This window comes from Rattus norvegicus, chromosome 10, assembly GCF_021556685.1.
Source record: "Rattus norvegicus strain SHRSP/BbbUtx chromosome 10, alternate assembly SHRSP_T2T, whole genome shotgun sequence".
NCBI lineage: Eukaryota > Metazoa > Chordata > Mammalia > Rodentia > Muridae > Rattus > Rattus norvegicus.
Window position 1 is genome coordinate 86,195,650 of NC_141543.1, and position 16,810 is coordinate 86,212,459.

A 16,810-nucleotide genomic window follows, 5' to 3' on the forward strand; every position below is an offset into this window, starting at 1 on the left:
TCAAGCATTTGCTGCAGTGGAGGTAGCTTTTCCTCAATATCTCAGCACCTTAGGCCTGTTTAGGAAAGGGGTTCCATTCTAGCATTGAACACACACACACACACACACACACACACACACACACACACACACACACACCCTATAATGACCCTAGAGCAGCAGTTCTCAACCCGTGGACCGCAACCCCTTTCCCAGGGATCACTTAAGAACATCTGAAAACATATTTAGACTACGATTCATAACAGTAGCAAAATTATAGTTATGAAGTAGCAACAGAAATAATTTTATGGTTGGGGGAGTCACCACACCACAAGGTGTATTAAACTGTATTAAAAGGTTACAGTATTAGAAAGATTGGACACATTGCCCTAGAGAGTATCTGTCTGCTCAAGTGGTGGCTAGAATCATCATCTTCTCCATGTGGACCTACAGTCTAACCAGACTTTCAGCAGAATCTCAATGTATCCTGAGGCCCTCCAGCTCTGGGATGTTCTGAGCCCCGTTGATGCTGTCCCCACTCACAGTTCTTAGGAACTTTTGGCTCAACATGCTACTGCCCACGGGCCCTTGGCAGTGGCCCAGTCCCACAAGCCATTCGGAGTACTCCAACTATCCAGACTCTACTACTCCTGGGCTTTCTCCAAGGTCACCACTTTCTCCTAAACAAGTCGTTTTCTTTTTATGAGCGTGTGGTCTGGGCATCTAAGAGGACTCGAGAAGCCCCTAACTTAGAGATTTATGGGGAGGATGATCTTAAAGAATCTGAGAAGTGCCTGGGCATACTCCAAGATTGCTACATGGTACCTAGCTGATGATCACACCCACCACCACTGACCTGCCACCATCTCTGGCTCACCAGGTCCAAGTCTGAGCTCATCCACTCCACCTCCCACCCCTAGCACCAGAACTGCCAGGCCCCCAGCCAAGACCCGCAGCCAGTCTAGACCCCTCCTTCTCTCAATTCTTTGTCCAGCCGGCTCCAAATCCTGTCTATGTCTTCAATTCTGTAGCCAGAATAGCTTTCGGCCTGATCTTTAATCTTCATGCTTATGGCTGTCATCATTCAGCAATTCCTTGAAGCCAGCGCCCAGACTTCCGGCTACCCTCTGCAGGGATGCCCAACGAGTCTTCCTAAAATTTATGTTGGAACACCTCCCTCCTCGGTTAACCTTTTTATGGGGGGGAAGGAGGAAGTAGTAGAATGCACTGTCAACCCTACAACCTCAATTTTTTCTGCTGGTCCATCCACCCTGCAGTGCCCACGAGTAAGTCTCCCATAGCTTGGGCAACAGGAGTAGCCACACATCTCTAGGAATCCTCCTTGTGCCCTACTCCAGTGCCTCGGGTGCACGCCCCCTCCAGAACTTAATGTCTTTCCCGCTCCTGGACCCACAGCTCTCAGGCTTGGCAAGTCCCACTTGGCTTAATCCTGACTGCACTGGACCACGTCTGTTCTGTTCAACCGCGGTCCCCTTCTGCTTCAGCGCCCCAGGTTGGCCGCTCCGCAGATGCTTGTTGAATAAAAGAGAATCAGAAGCCCTCACAGACCCTGCAGAGGAGATGGAAAGCCCCGTGCGTCCTGAGGCGGGACCGCATCCCCGGTTGCTTCCCTGCCACTCGCGCGCAGACTCCCAAGCGCCGCGACTCCCGCGGTCCGAGAAGTAGCGGCAATTGGGATCCCCGGCCCGGCCGCGGGCACCCGCCGCCTCCTCCCCTCGGTCCTTGCTGCCTCCGCCCCTCCCGCCCTCCTCTTCCCTCCTTCCCTACCGCTCTTTGTCTCCGGGGCGCCCGGCCTCCCCACAAGCGCCCCCGCCCCCCATCGCCTTATCCCGGGCGACCCCCACGGACCTAGCCACTGCGACGCAGCACAAATCGGCCGGTGGCGCGAGGGTCCGAGACCCCCGAGGCTTGGCGGGGGCGGGGCAGGAGGTGGCTCTCAGTCTCTCAGGCGCTCTCTCTCTCTCTCTCTCTCTCTCTTTCACACACACACACACACACGTACACACACACACGCACACACACACACACACGCACACGCACGCACACACGGAGCATCCTCCCGTCAGGTTTCCCGGTCCAGCCCCGCCCGCACCTCCTGCTTCCCGCAGACCTTCTCCCTGCATCCCTACACACCTCGCCTCTCCATTCTTTCCGGCTCCGGGACTCTCCCCGCGGATCCCCCACAACACCCTGGGATGGAGCGACTCCAGCCAGCCCGGAGCCCCCCGCGACCGGGGTGAAAGTCCTCCCCTCTCCTGCCCGGCATTCGCCCCAACACCATGGGCCTGAGGGGTTCCTGACGGATGCTGGAGGTGAGGGGCCGGGTCCCCTAGGGTGGAAAGGGAAGCGTAGCCAGAGACTACTGGACTCAAGGTGGGACCCTCAGGAAGGCTAAATGGATCTAAGCCACAAGGGCCTTTCTTTCTCTGTCCCTAGGGAGACCTCACTGGACTGGGTTGCGGGGAGGGGACAGAAATAGGGTTTGTGTCCCTAATCCCTTTTCTCCCGCCTGAGGAAATTAATTTGAGAGAGAGAGAGAGAGAGAGAGAGAGAGAGAGAGAGAGAGAGAGAGAGAGAGAGAGAGGAAAAAGAAAGAATGAAGAAATAAAGAAGAAAAACTGGTGTGGGGGCAGGGGGAGAAGCCTTAACTCCTTCGTATCCGGCAGTTAGACCTGTGGGTTGAAGAAACTGTTCTACCCTCTGAGGGAGATTAGTGAGAAGGGACTCTGTCTGATAGGAGTAGGTGCCCTGTCCACCAACCCCATCTTCTAGGACGACGCTTGGACTAGCTGTCAAACTCCTGCGGACTGCTCCAAGCCTGGGGCTGGCTGAAGACTGAGGGCATGGGAGGGGCTCGGCTCCTTAGCTATACAACTGTCTCCCCAATGCCAGCCTGCATGTCAACCACTTCTTGGACTTATCAGCTGTGTGCGTCTCTGTCTCTGTCTTTGTCTCTGTCTCTGTCTCTCTTTCTCTGTGTCTCTGTCTCTGTCTCTGTCTCTCTTTCTCTGTGTCTCTGTCTATGTCTCTCTCTGTCTCTCTGTGTCTCTGACTCTCTCTCCCTCCTCCTTACTTGGGGTCCCCTCTCCCCTCTTGCTGTGGGGCAGACATTCTGTTCCTTTCTCTCACCCCATGGTGGAGTGGCAGGGCTACCCAGCTGCTTTCCCTGAGCCTCCTGGATCTATTCTTTCTTGATCTCAGCTCCCTGTGGACACTGCCAATCTCTACCTCTGAATCTGCTAGTTCTCCTTCTGTTTCATCCCCAGGTTGTATACCTTTTTTTTTGTTTTGTTTTTTGTTTTTTGTTTTTTTTTTCTCCTTCCCTTGGGCACCAGGTAGCTTGGAACTCACCTGCCTTTTCTTTTCCCAGAGAAAGGTCAGAGGTCACTAGTGGTCCTCCAGGAATTGGTAGCTGTTGGGGAAGGGAGTGGTCTGGTGACAAGGGAGCCCAAAGGTTGTCCGAGGGAACAGGTTCATTTGCCTCCTTGTGTAGTAAGTGTGTGAGCAGAAGTGGGAAGAGGGGTACAGGTGGGTATCTGATTTCCCAAGGCTGCGTTTTAGGGAGGAGAGAGTTGGGTGACAGAGGCAGGCGACCTGGACATTATGCATCCATGGAGTTTTACATGGGATAGTGCAGGAAGCCCCCCCCCCCCAACACACACACACAGTTCTGGGAGCTGGCTGTTAAAGACAGAGATGAAGAAAGCAGTTTGTGATGAATCAGGATGAGCTGAGAATCTGAGCTGGAGGCCCTAGTCTACCCAAGGGGGCTAAAATAGACCTTAGTGCACAACAGGCCTTCACCCCTGGATTGGGACCATCAGGAAAGAACGTGGGCTGGCCTGCTCTGTTTTAGAGAGGAGGTGTCACCACGGTGGTCTGCAGAGAGCAGCCATTCTGGGAGGAGAAGCAGCTACTATCCTGAGTCTCCAGGCTGAAGGGAGGGCACATGGCTCGCTCATCAGCCACAGGAAAGCAGTAAAGTCCGAAAAGGTCTCCATTTCTCGGGAGAGATAGCTTTAGACAAACAGGGGTGGCAACCTAGGATGGAGAACTGGAGAAGGGACAGCTGGATCCCAACCAGAGAAAGCTTTGCAACCCAATGATGAGATATAGTTCCTGTTGAGGACCAACCTACCTTCGTCTGGCCTCTCAGGTCTGGAGAGAATATTCTAGATATTCAGGGGACTCTTAGTCCCCAGAGTTCAAGAACAGCAAAGGGGTCCCTTGATGAGATATCCTTGACCTCTCCCATATGGCATTGTTTGGCTCCGCTCCAAGCATCCCTCTAGCCTAGTGGAGGTGGTTTTAATGCTCGCCTTAATCCTAGCTAGTGCAGACCAGTTCTCCCTCCCTTTACCCCAACCCTCTCCTGAGAGTACCCTTTCCTCATGAGCAGGGCCAGAACTGCAGATCATGCCCCCAGGATAGAGCTGAGAAACAGGAGTCAGGGGTCAACATCTACCTCTTAGTGCTTGCATATTAATGTTCACACCTGTAAAGTGGGGATACCGAGATGATGCCAGGCCTAGCAGCTCACAGAAAATGTCTGTGCAACGACAGGAGATCTAGAGAGCATGTGGTCTGGTCCAGTGCCCTGCCCTTCTCCTAGGCACCAGGGTATTAGAAGTAACCAGAGATTATGTCTCAGCTGTTCAGTGTCTCCCTACCGTGAGCCATCCCTCTCTTCTTATCCTTCTATGCCTGTTAGGAAGCCTGCCCGTGGTGTGCTGTTTCTGATGCATTTCCCCTGCTTCCCTTCCTTACCTGCCCACTCTTCTTGCTTCCAACCACAAACCAAATATCAAAACCTGAACAGTACAACTCCGTCTGTCCACACTCCTTCCCAGAACGTTCTGAATGCTTTAGAGATTGTTCTGCTGTGTCCTGATCCATCTGCAAGTCAAGAACGATGGGGACTGTGGTTCTGTCTGAAACACTGAGTGGCCCTGCTGGTGGGGCTGGCTTCCTGAATAGTTCAAAACAGCAGGTGGCGAGGGTCCTGGTGACAGGCGACAGAGGAAGAACTGATAGATACAAAGATGGGTAGAGGCGCAGGCATAGTAGATGCTGGGAGGATAGGATACACAGTGGGAGGGATGGAGAGAGGAAGGGAGAGAGAGAGAGTAGGCAAGCAGATAGATAAAAACATGGGTAGGTAAATGGATGGAAGAACCTGGGTTTTAAATCTGGATTTGCTATTAACTGCCTCGAGATCTTGGGCCAGCCACTCCCTCTTCTGTTTTGGTATAAAACGAGAGATCTGGGTTTAATCATTTCTATGACTTCTAGATTTGATGTTGGACAGTTGATGGTGATGGAGGCTTTTAGGGGATGCCTGTGATTGGAGGGCCTTATGCAATGCAGGGACTGCTCCCAGTTCACAGAAGCTGGCTATGTCCTGATTGGCTTTGCTGTGGCTTTCCTGATTATGTATGTCTCCTGCCTCAGCCCCCACAGGCTTCTCTTCCAAGGGCCAGAGGAAGAGTGCTAAGGAAAGGAAAACAATGGATGGGCGGGAAGTTAAAAGCTATTGACTCATTTCTGCCACAGTCAACTAGAGCCATTAATCCACGATATCTCTCTCTCTCTCTCTCTCTCTCTCTCTCTCTCTCTCTCCCTCCCTCTCTCTCTCTCTCCTTTTTTTTTTTTTTGTCCTTCCCAGCTCTCTTGAGTCATGGCTTCCTCAAAGCTTCGAGAACCTGTGGATGAAGTTTTTGGTAAGTTCTGTGTGACTCTGTGTCTAGCAATAGACTTAGCCGTGGAGCCCTTCCTTCAAGTCTAGTGGCCATTGCGTGGGGGAAGGGCAGACAGGGCGCTTAGGGTTCTTCAGTACATGGTGAGCGAGTGACCTCACATGTAGTGTGTCATTTAATTTTCAAAATAACGTTGGGCGTACAGACAAGGGGTGTAAAGGGGCACATGCTGCTGTGACCTGCTTTAAAGATCCCGTGGAGCCCAGTGAGGTGGCGCAGCCATTAAAGGTGTTAGCTGTGCAACCCAAATTCAGTTCTGCTCATATGAAGGTGAAAGGAGAGACTCAACTCCACAGAGTTATCCTCCGACCTCCACATGTGCGCTCTGGCATGCACACCCATATCATACTTCATGCTCATACCCGCGCACGCACACACTAGTTATAATAATATATTTTTTGAATAGCATGAAAGCTTGAGTTCCATCCCAAATACCCACTTAGAAACTGGGCATCCGCTGTGTATGTGGTGGCACATGCCCTTAATTCCCGTACTTGAGGAGCAGAGGCAAACTCTGGGTTCAAGGCCAGTCTGATCTACATAGAGAGTTCTGGGACAGCCTACATAGAAAAATCCTGTCCAAAAATAAAAAAAAAAAAGGCTGAGCAGTGCACACTTGGAACCCTAGTGCTGGAGAACGGAAGGGGTTCCCCGGGGCTTTATGGACGGCCAGTGTAGCCATATCAGTTACCTCTAGGTTCAGTGAGAGACCCCATCTCAAAAACCCAGGTGGAGAGGGATCAAGGCCACCAACCTCTGACTTCTATGCATACACTTATACATATATATGAATAAATATGAATGAATGAATGAATGAATGAATAATTAGTGGTAGAATTGGGAACCCTAGAATACCTGGCTCCCAGTCCCTAGTCACTGCACTAAACCTCTGTATACTCCAGTTCAGACACCATACATTTTCTCCAAGTCACATATATACAGTCAGTGCCTCATCCTACACACACACACACACACACACACAAACACACACACACACACAGAGAGAGAGAGAGAGAGAGAGAGAGAGAGAGAGAGAGACCTCCATGCCCTCAGCATTCTCTGTTGTCTGTGTACACACTGCCATTTTGAGAGATCACCCCACCAGGGCAGAGCTGTCTGCAGGCTGTGTGGCTGTGATGTGGAAAAGCTGTCCCTGCTACCCCAGCTTGATTTGAGTAGATGATTCCTGGGTACAATTCCAAGGGGCTCCTACCCATGGGATGCCACAAGGCTCCGGCTTCTCCTGCTTCCTCCCATCTCTGCCTTTCCCTCTTCCCTCCTGCCATCACCACTGGTCCTAGTCCCTGCCAGTATTGTTACCTCAGTCTCTTTGGGAACACTGTTCCCCACCACAGCCTCTACACAGCCCCCACCACCACTTCCTTATCTCTGAGGCTGGCTCTTCACGGTTCCAGCCTAACCTTGGCAGGTCCACAGAGGTGAGCTTGCCTTGGTGGGAGGGGGGCTTTTCTTTCTCCTCTGTCCCAGGCTCCTCGATGATCCTTGCTTGTTTTTCTCCTGTCTGCTGAGGTAGCTGGGCGCTGCCTGGAGTGCTTCCTCATACGAAGACAATAAAATATTCATCTCTCCCACTGCCCAGAACCCAAAGGGGGAGGCAAGGAAGAAAACAGATGGAAAAAGGGTTTGAGGGGCCCTGGTGAGACCTGCCCTACCTTGCCTTGTACCCCCAAGCCCTCAGGAGAGCCTTAGCACTCTACACTGTGGCTGATACCCATTTTGCTATGTGACCCAATGACCCATTACCCAGGTGCACATGGCTGGATACTAGCTGAGTGTTTGGAGCAGAGAGGAGGTCAGAACACTGACCCAGGGGCCAGGGGACCGGGATACCACGTTGACTTCCTCCACACAGCTGATCAAACCTCTCTTGTCTGAGTTTAGTTTCTCCACCCAGTAAATGACAGCTTAGAGTCATTCTTGCCTCCTTCTCTGTTCAGAAAGGTCAGAGCTGATCTGTCTGCTGCCTCCAAACAAGTCAGACTGCCTGTCTTTGACCCTAGCTAGCTCTTGCCAGCTCTATGCTCTTGGGCAAATTAAGGCTGCCCTGGGGATCCCAAGTCCCATCCTCCTAGATTGTAGGAGGTTTCAATGACCGGTAATTGTGAGGCACTTAGAGCAGTGTGAGCTATTACTGGCTCCTGGCTGCTTTCAGGGGCACCGGGAAGTTCTTCAGAACGAAAGGGAGTCACATCTGGATCCAAAAGAGCAATCTTGACAGTAGCTGTTGCCTCCCAGCCCCTCACCACACCCTGGACAGTTGCCATGGTCTCTGAGCCTGCTTCCTTCTTCAATCAGGCTTTTCTTTAACACCTCACACCCAGAGCTGTACCATACCCTCTCCTTAGAAAACCTTCTTCTGGCTTTGTTTACAAGCCCAGCTTGTGTGGCGGCCAGCCAGGCCACAGCCCGCCTACCAGATCAGAGGCAGTAGCCCTGGCGGATGTTGTCGGATGTTGTCTCCTCATCCGTTCAGGATAGTTCCTCATGTGCTCGTTTCCTTTTTCTCTCTGTTGTTGGGTCTCATTTGCTTTTTGAAACAGGGCTTCTCTCTGTAGCCCTGGCTTTCCTGAAACTCACTCCACAGACCAGGCTGGCCTCGAACTTAGGGATCTGCCTGCCTCTGCTTCCTGGGTACTGGTATTAAAGGCGTGTGGGCCACCATCAGGCCCTTTTTCTTCCCTTAAAAGAGTATTCACTAGGCACCTGTCATGCACTAGTCACAGACAGAAAACTCTGTCCTTACGGAGTCAACAGTTAAATAGATGCAAAAAGCGTAAACGAGGAAGACATTCAGGATGCCAGAGAGTGGCACACGATACAGGAAGCAACAGGAATGGTCCTTTGGAGTTTATGCAGGGGTGTCATGTGTGCAAAGGCTTTGAGGTGCAGGCTGGATCCCCATGAGGATGGAAGTGAGGCACAGACTGAACTTAGAAGGCCACTCGGGGACTCTGGCTCTGATTCTGCATGAGAGGGTTCTGAGCATGGGACTGACAGAGCTGACACATTGAATCAGGATCACACTGGCTGCTGTGTTAAAAATCCGATAAGTGGGAAAGAGGAGAGGAGGCAGGAGATGGCAGACATCTAGACCTCTCTTCTTCCCTCCCCCTCCCCTGCTCCTCTCTGTATGTGCACGCGTATTCATGTGTGTGCGCATTCGTAAACAGTACTTCCCTGACAAAACTTAAGAGCATAGGCTGTAGAGAGGGCAGTTTCGAGTAGGCAATGCTCTTGTACAGGACCCAATTTCAGTTCCTAGTGCCCACCATCCGGCAACTCACGACAGCCTGTAACTCCACCTGCTGGGGGTCCGACACCCTCTTCTGAACTGTGAGGAGGCTATCTGCATTCTAATGTATATGCGGCCCTCCACCATGTACACATGGCATAATTATTATTATTATTATTAACAACAACAACAATAACAACACCCTCAGACATCCTCAGAAGTAGAGAGAAAAAGCACAATGCACCTTATGACCTGCTCATGGAACAGGATTTAGGAGGGCTGAGGGGAGAAGGGTAGCTGAGAGCTAACCAACCTGAGTTACTTGGGTAGATAGACCATTAGACTAGTGGACAAGATGTCTGATTAAAGCAAGCCTATGAGGGAAGGAGGGAGGGAGGAAAGGAGAGAGAGAGAGACAAAGAGAGGGAGAGAGAGGGAGAGAGGGGGAGGGGGAAAGGGAAAGGAGGGGAGAAGGAGAGGGGAGGGAGGGAGAGAGAGAGGGAGAGGGAAAGGGAAAGAGAGAGAGAGAGAAATTTGTAGCCCTGGCTGTCCTGGAACTTGCTTGCCCTGGCATGTGATTTGACCCACATGCACCACCATGCAGGGCTCTGATGGGTGGTGTTTGGCTGAAGCACAAGGGGGCTCTGGTTTGTGGGTTTCCTGGCGGATGCTTCTGTGCTTAGACTTGACATTTAGTGGGTGAGTCTGGGCTCGGAATAGGCAAAGTGGCCATTGAGTAGGGGTGCCTTTGGGATGTCTGCAGATGAGAGAGGAGCAGGCAAGACAGAAGGTGTGAAGGATGCAGTGGGGTCCCAGAGACATTCAGAGAGGATTGAATGTCTCCATCCAGATGCTGTAATGCTCCTCCCCAGATGCTGTGGCTCTCACTCCTAGCCCAGGTAGCTCTGAGGAGGATAGTGAGGTGTGTGGCATTGGGTACATGTCAGATGCCTTTTCTTTTTTTCTTTTTTTCTTTTTTTTTTTTTTTCGGAGCTGGGGACCGAACCCAGGGCCTTGCGCTTGCTAGGCAAGTGCTCTACCGCTGAGCTAAACCCCCAACCCATCAGATGCCTTTTCATCCCGCTGGTCTCCGCAGCTCTTCCCCTAGTCCTAGTGCCCCCACAGCTACTTCCTGCCACCCAGAGGTTCCATCTCTACTTCCTACTTCCTGCCCATTCCAATGCTTGCCAACTCCTACGACAACTTTAGGATCCAAGTGGGTGTGCCTCCTTTCACCCCTGCTTCTGTGAGTGTCTGCACATAGGCCAGCCATGTCCACAGGCGGACCGTCTGTGCTGTGCTGTGTGCTGGTGCTAGCCGGTGGGGTTAGGAGAGCAGCCCAACTGTGGGAGACTCGAATTCCAACCTACAGGCACAGGGGGAGGTATTCCCAAAAGCCAGTTAAATGTCTGGGATGTTGATTCAGGGTGGCCCCTCTGAGGTGGCTCTGGTCTCCGTTTGCAGACCTGGACTTGGCTGTACCAGAGACCACCAGACTGGACAGCAGCTTACACAAAGCCAGGGCTCAGCTGCTGGTCAAGGGTCGGAGACACCGGCCTTCCCGCTCCAGGCTACGTGACAGTACCAGCTCTGCTGAGGACGGTGAAGGCTCTGATGGGCCCGGAGGCAAGGTTGGGGTAACATACACACACCCACACCCTACCCCTGGATCATACTCCCTCCCTCGCGCTCCCAGGGTAATGTGCCCCTGGAGATCTGACAGTCATGCTCTCAAAGGTCAGTTAGCAGTTCACTTCTGGTTCATGAGTCCTCTCATACAGGAAAAGGTGTTAGCCCATTTTACAGATGAAGCTGAGACCAGAAGGGTTCAGGAAGTCCCAGTAACTGTGGGATGAAGTAGGATGTCTTCACTTCATGTGATCATCCGCTCTCCAGTTTTGAATCCGAGGAAACCCGCTCTCCAGACCCCAAGAAACACTTTCCTTAGTGCTCCCATACAGCCAACAGGGGAAACTGGCCTCCATCCTCTGGGAAGTGAGGAGGGGGAGCTGAACCGCTGCCTCTCTTCCAGGTGACCGACGGCTGCGGTAGCCCGCTGCACCGGCTGCGCTCGCCTTTGCACTCGGGCCCAGGCTCCCCAGCCGGCGGCTCTTTCTGCCTGGAGCCACCGGGCTTGAGGCGCAGTCTGGATGAGGACGAGCCGCCGCCCTCGCCACTCGCTCGGTATCGGCCCCTGCACAACGCCGCCTCGCATGAGGGCCTGGCTGCCACCTCCGGCTCGCCACCGCGCTCCGCACCCTCCTCCGACAGCTCCCCCAGCTTCGTGCGTCGCTACCCTCGAGCAGAGCCGCACAGCGAAGGTGAGCCCGATAGGCGCGTCGCCCCCTGCCGACGAACATTGGAACCGCGGCTAGGCCAAGCGGCTGGGCAGCTGCAGGGGAGATGGAAGGCCATTAGGTTCCATTCTTCATTTACAGAAGCTTACTGTATACTAGATATCGCTGGATCCAAACGGAGCGTAGAGACAGTCCTTAGCCTCTGGAGACGTGTAGCCTAGGAAAGAAACAACCAAATCACCCCGTAATTGACGTATAGGTACAAACTGTAATAAAAGCTATGTGGGAAATATGCAGTTGCTAATTGTCCTCACCTGACTGGAAACGCTTCCCTGAGGAGGTAACATTTGAGCCGAGATTGAAAGGCTGGTTAGAAAATGGCCAAGATAAAGTCAGTAGTATGCCTACCATGCAGGAAGCAAGAATATCACGGCTGAATACCAGATACGGTCATGAACCCTGATTTTCTAGTACTCAGGAGGTGAAGACAGGAGAATCAGAAGCCCAAGGCCACACAGGAAGAAGCTCCGGGACACCTTGGGTTTCACTGAGACCCTATCTCAAAAAAGAACTAATTAATATTACTAGCCCTACCTTGGACTGGGTGGTGGCAGTACACATCTTTAATCTCAGCACTTAGGAGGCAAGAGGCAGGCAGATCTCTGAGTTTGAGGCCAGCCTGGTCTACAGAGTGAGTTCCAGGACAACTAAGGCAACTCAGAGAAACCCTGTCTCAAAACAACAACAATGAGGAAAACAAACACAAAGTCCTACCTCTCAGATGGAGAATGCTTTCACAGTATGTTAAAGGCAAAAGCAGGGGCTCCCATTAGATACTGTAAAAATGGCACACCTCTGCTGGAGTGTCTTATCCTGGGTTACACAGCTACGGAAAAACCCTAGAGCCAAATGGCCTAATTCTAGTCAAGAAATGTCTACCACCCCACATGGGCAGCGGCAGCAGGGCGGCACCACTGCATTCGCCATTTTCCTCCCCTTCTCTTTCTAAAGACGACAGCCGGGATGCCAGTCCCCCTGAGCCTGCCAGCCCCACCATCGGCTTAGATAAGAAGACTCGGAGAAAGTTCCTGGACCTGGGGTGAGTCGGGGCAGGTATTGCCAGTGTCCTTGGAGCTGTTGGGGGAGGGGCTCAGAGCATCACAGTGGTGCCTCCTTGCAGGGTCACTCTCCGCCGAGCATCTACCAGCAAGAGCCGGAAGGAGAAGGGTAGCAACCGCCTGTCCATGGGCAGCAGGTGAGAGGTACCCATGGCACCCACCCACAGCTCCCACCCTCTCCTGACACCCACAACATGCTGGATCCTTTTTTCCACAGGGAGTCTGTAGAAGGCTCTGGAAGGACAGGGGGCTCTCCATTCCTGCCCTTTTCCTGGTTCACAGACAGCGGCAAGGGCTCTGCTTCCTCGGGGAGCACCACCTCTCCAACCTGTTCCCCCAAACATGAGGGCTTCAGCCCCAAGAAGTCAGCTTCCCAGGTAAGCCTCTTCTTATTCTTTCTTTTTCTCCTTCTTTCTTCTCACCCATCCTTCCTTCCCTCCCTTCTTCCTTTTTCCCTGCTGAGGCAGTCTTACTCTGTAGCCCAGGCTGGCCTAGAAGGACAAACCCTCTTGCCTTAGCCTTCTTAGTGCTGGGACTGCAAGACCGTGCCCTCCTTCCCAGTGTAACCCCAGGACTGGCTTGCCTAGCACTGGCTTCTAGACTCACGACAAGGACATGCATACTTTGTCGTGGCTTGGACTGGGAGCCCAGGTTTTTCTGGGACCCATAGTGTCCCACCACAGAGACGTCTAGTGACTCATGACTTGCATCTACTCTCTGGCTTCATTCATTCATGGCTCATGCATTCATACCCATTTGTATTTCATGCATTTGTTGATTCTGCTTCCTATGCTCAGCACTCGTGTGGGAACACTAACACCCCCTCCCAACTCAATCTGAGGAACCCTTGCTTCTGCCTGAGGCTACACCATTACAAGCTGGCCATCTGCACGGTGGGAAGTTTTGGATATGGGGATGAGCAGGACCCCTACCTAGTCCTCTGAAAGCTTCAAACCCTAGGAAACAAGAATCATCACCACAATCAATACTAAAGTCTCCTTATGTTCACAAAGACCACTATACGGTACAAGGCCCACTATTGTGTGTGACTTTAACTGTGATGTAGGCAAGGAAGTCATTGTTATCTGCACTGTACAGATGAGCAAATGAGGTTCAGAGAAAACTCGCCCACAGATGTGCACAGCTGTGGATGGCGCTAGGGCTTAGGAGAATCAGAAGTGTGGGGTTCAGGGGAGAGGCCCTTCTGATGTGCAACTTTCTTTAACCACCCGATATTCTTCCTCGGCTCCTCCCTTTGTGCTGGTCCCAGGGGACACCATGATCAGTGAGACAGCCCAAGTCCTCACAGAGCTCCAAGGCCAATGGGTGTACCCACCAGCCAGGATGCAAGAGGCCTAGGAGAAGAATTTTTTTAAAGATATTTATTATGGGGGTTGGGGATTTAGCTCAGTGGTAGAGCACTTGCCTAGCAAGCGTTCGGTCTCCAGCTCCGGAAAAAAAAAAAAAAAAAAAAAGATATTTATTATGTAGACAGTGTTCTGCCTGCATGTACGCCTGCAGGCCAGAAGAGGGCGCCAGATCTCATTATAAATGGTTGTGAGCCACCGAATGGTTGCTGGGAATTGAACTCAGGACCTCTGCCAGTTCTCTTAACTTGTGAACCATCTCTCCAGCCCAGGAGAAGGATTTTATGTAACAGGGTCACATGATCCAGCCTGGGGGAGGGATCCTGGTAGACCACCTACAAGAAACAGTACCTAACCCCCTCCATTCCTGATAATTCGTCTACCTAACTTAACGCTAGGACCATGTTGTCTAGACTGGGGTTCTGATATGTCACTTCCGTCATCGCAGGCTCTGTCTGGCTGCCTCGTTCCTAGTCCTGGAGCACTGAACAGCTGCTGGTGCCTAGTTTAATATTTCAGCCCCATCTGGTCAGGTGATAGGCTTGGAGGTGGGAGGTGACCTTACTCCTCCGTGCATCCTTTTCTGTGTAGGAATCTACCCTGAGCGATGACTCCACACCTCCCAGCAGCAGCCCCAAGATCCCCGGTGACCCTCGACAGGAGACCAAATGCTCCTATCCCTACCATACGTTGTCCCAGTCCTCAGATGAGGTGAGTGAGGTTGGCTTTGTCCCTGCTGGGGGGACCCGGCCACAGGCTGGGCTCCCTTTACTCTTCCCATCTCTACCGCAGTTTCTGGATGAGTCCCTCCCTGCTGTAGAACACTGGACCAGCCAGCAGGTGGGTCAGTGGCTGCACAGCCTCAACCTGGAACAGTATGCCGCTGAGTTTGCTGCCCGGCAGGTGGATGGGCCGCAGCTCCTGCAGCTGGATGGAAGCAAACTGAAGGTGGGTCAGAGTGCAGAGTTGATGGTTGGCCAATCTGAGATAGCCTTGAAGGATAGGGACTGCCCTTCTGACCCTGATTTACCTCCTGGACTGACCTGGGATTTCCTCTCCCTGTCTAGCCTCTGATCCCATATTCATTCTCAGAGCCTGGTTACCACCTTGTGTGACCTTGAACAAGTCACTCTCCATTCCGAGGACCTCAGAGGTTGGGCGGGGTCGGGCTAAGGCTGAAATCCTAGATTGAGGATCTGAAGCCAAGGATGGGGTCCCAAATGGCCTTGTGCCAGGAGTTGTCATCTCTGACCACTCGCATGCCATTCCTCTTAGCATAGGGCCCAATCCCTAGGCGAAGGCCATACAATAGAGCAGACTCCAGCGGGTCTGCAGGGCAGTGTTCTGGGCCTCTTTCCTTCATTCTGGTTTTCTTCCCAGAGCCTGGGGCTTAGCAATTCGCATGACCGGGCACTGGTGAAGCGGAAGTTGAAGGAGCTGGCAGCGGCTGCTGAGAAGGAACGGAAGGCGCAGGAGAAGACCGCACGGCAGCGAGAGAAGCTGCGGCGCCGCGAGCATGAGGCCAAGAAGAGCTAGGAATGGCTGGCGGGGCTGGCACCCCGGCACACTTGCAGCCACCTGCATGGGCCTCACCAGGAAGGCAGGGTCTAGGCACCAGGTTCTTGGAGCACATGGCCCCCTCTCACCCTGTTTGGACTGAGTCCTCTGGAGGGAGACCCCAGGGGGAGGGCCCAGTAATAAACCCAATTTCGAGGACTTGTTTGGCGCAGGCTTCCAGGGGGAAGCAGGTGGCAGATGAAGAGGGCAGAGGCCAGGAATGCAGCAAACGTGGAGCCCAGAGGAGCCTGGTTCAGGCTGAACCACCGCCCTCTGACTAGAGTGGTACTGAGCAGGAAGTGATCTAGCTGGAGAGGCCCTACCATGGCCAGGATTCCTAGGCTTAGAGAATAGCCTGGGTGACCTGACTGGAAACAGGAGATAGCTGTGTCTCCTCAGCTCTTGAAGGTGGCTGTGTGGTGGGAGAAAATTCTCCCCAGAAAGGCCAGTGGGCACTGCCAGTAGCACTGTGAGTGGATTCCCAGACACCTCCTCAGAGGAGAGAAAAGTGAGCAGGGAAGGTTAAACTGGCCTCTGTAAGGACTGCAAAGGGGAGAAGGGGGAGCATTTTCATATTCATATATTCTCTCTCTCTCTCTCTCTCTCTCTCTCTCTCTCTCTCTCTCTCTCTCCCTCCCTCCCTCCCTCCCTTCTTCCCTCCCTCCCTCTGCCCCTCCCTCCCCTTCACTACCCTGCAGGTTCACACAGATCTGCTCCTCTCCCACTGGGCCAGGAGTGGGTCTTTGACCCTTTCACAAAGCTAGAATATACTTCTTCAGAAAGTACCTGAGCCATCTTTGAGGGCAGGAAAAATTGGGAGCTGTTGGGGACATAGGACATTCCCCACTAGTGCCTAGATGATGAAGAGGCATGATCTAAGGATGGTCTTTAGGCTGCCAGATTTAAAGGGTCTGTTGGCTTTCCAGGTGCCTCAGTAGGCCTACAGTGGACATACTGCTGGCTTAGGTTTGCTAGGCTACAGAGGGGGACTGGGCCAGTCCTGGATGGGACTGGCACGTGTCCTTTGTAGGATGTGTTCAGAGATAAGAGGGTCCAGGTGTCATGCTGACCCAGCTTCTTGGGTGCTGGTCAGTTACTACTGGGCCCAGGTTTCTGATGAGAAACCCCCACCCCTCCCAGTTTCCTGGAGGGGTGGACAGGACCTGCATGCTAACTCCCTCTCTCCTGCCTGGGAAAATGGCTGAAGGCCAGGGCCCTGTGTTTGGGCTCAGTCATCTGCACTGGGAGTGGGGCCTCAGAGGGAAACTAAGGTATAGGGGCATTGGTACTTCCTAGACTGGGTGGGGAGGGTGGAGGCCCGACTGTCCCTGAAGCCGTCAGGAGCCAAGTGTGCCCACCTGCATGTGAAGGGGGAAGATGGTTATCAACTTCTTTCAATAAATACTTACCACACACCAGTGATCTTTCTGTCTGGGACACGGGACTAAGCGATTCCTTGAGT

At 52.8% G+C, this 16,810-nt stretch overlaps 1 protein-coding gene across 3 annotated transcripts; it reads left to right on the top strand.

Annotated features, from left to right (window-relative positions):
- Window positions 1-1,633: 1,633 nt before the first annotated feature.
- Window positions 1,634-16,763, top strand: Samd14 (sterile alpha motif domain containing 14). Of its 3 annotated transcripts, none has more exons than XM_087570710.1 (10): window positions 1,634-2,324; window positions 5,666-5,720; window positions 10,474-10,640; window positions 11,042-11,330; window positions 12,318-12,405; window positions 12,487-12,561; window positions 12,642-12,801; window positions 14,383-14,502; window positions 14,584-14,739; window positions 15,172-16,763. In XM_087570710.1, exons 2-10 carry the CDS (start codon window positions 5,678-5,680, stop codon window positions 15,325-15,327), a joined length of 1,254 nt encoding a protein of 417 aa, XP_087426836.1. In that variant the 5' UTR covers window positions 1,634-2,324; window positions 5,666-5,677; the 3' UTR covers window positions 15,328-16,763.
- Window positions 16,764-16,810: the final 47 nt, after the last annotated feature.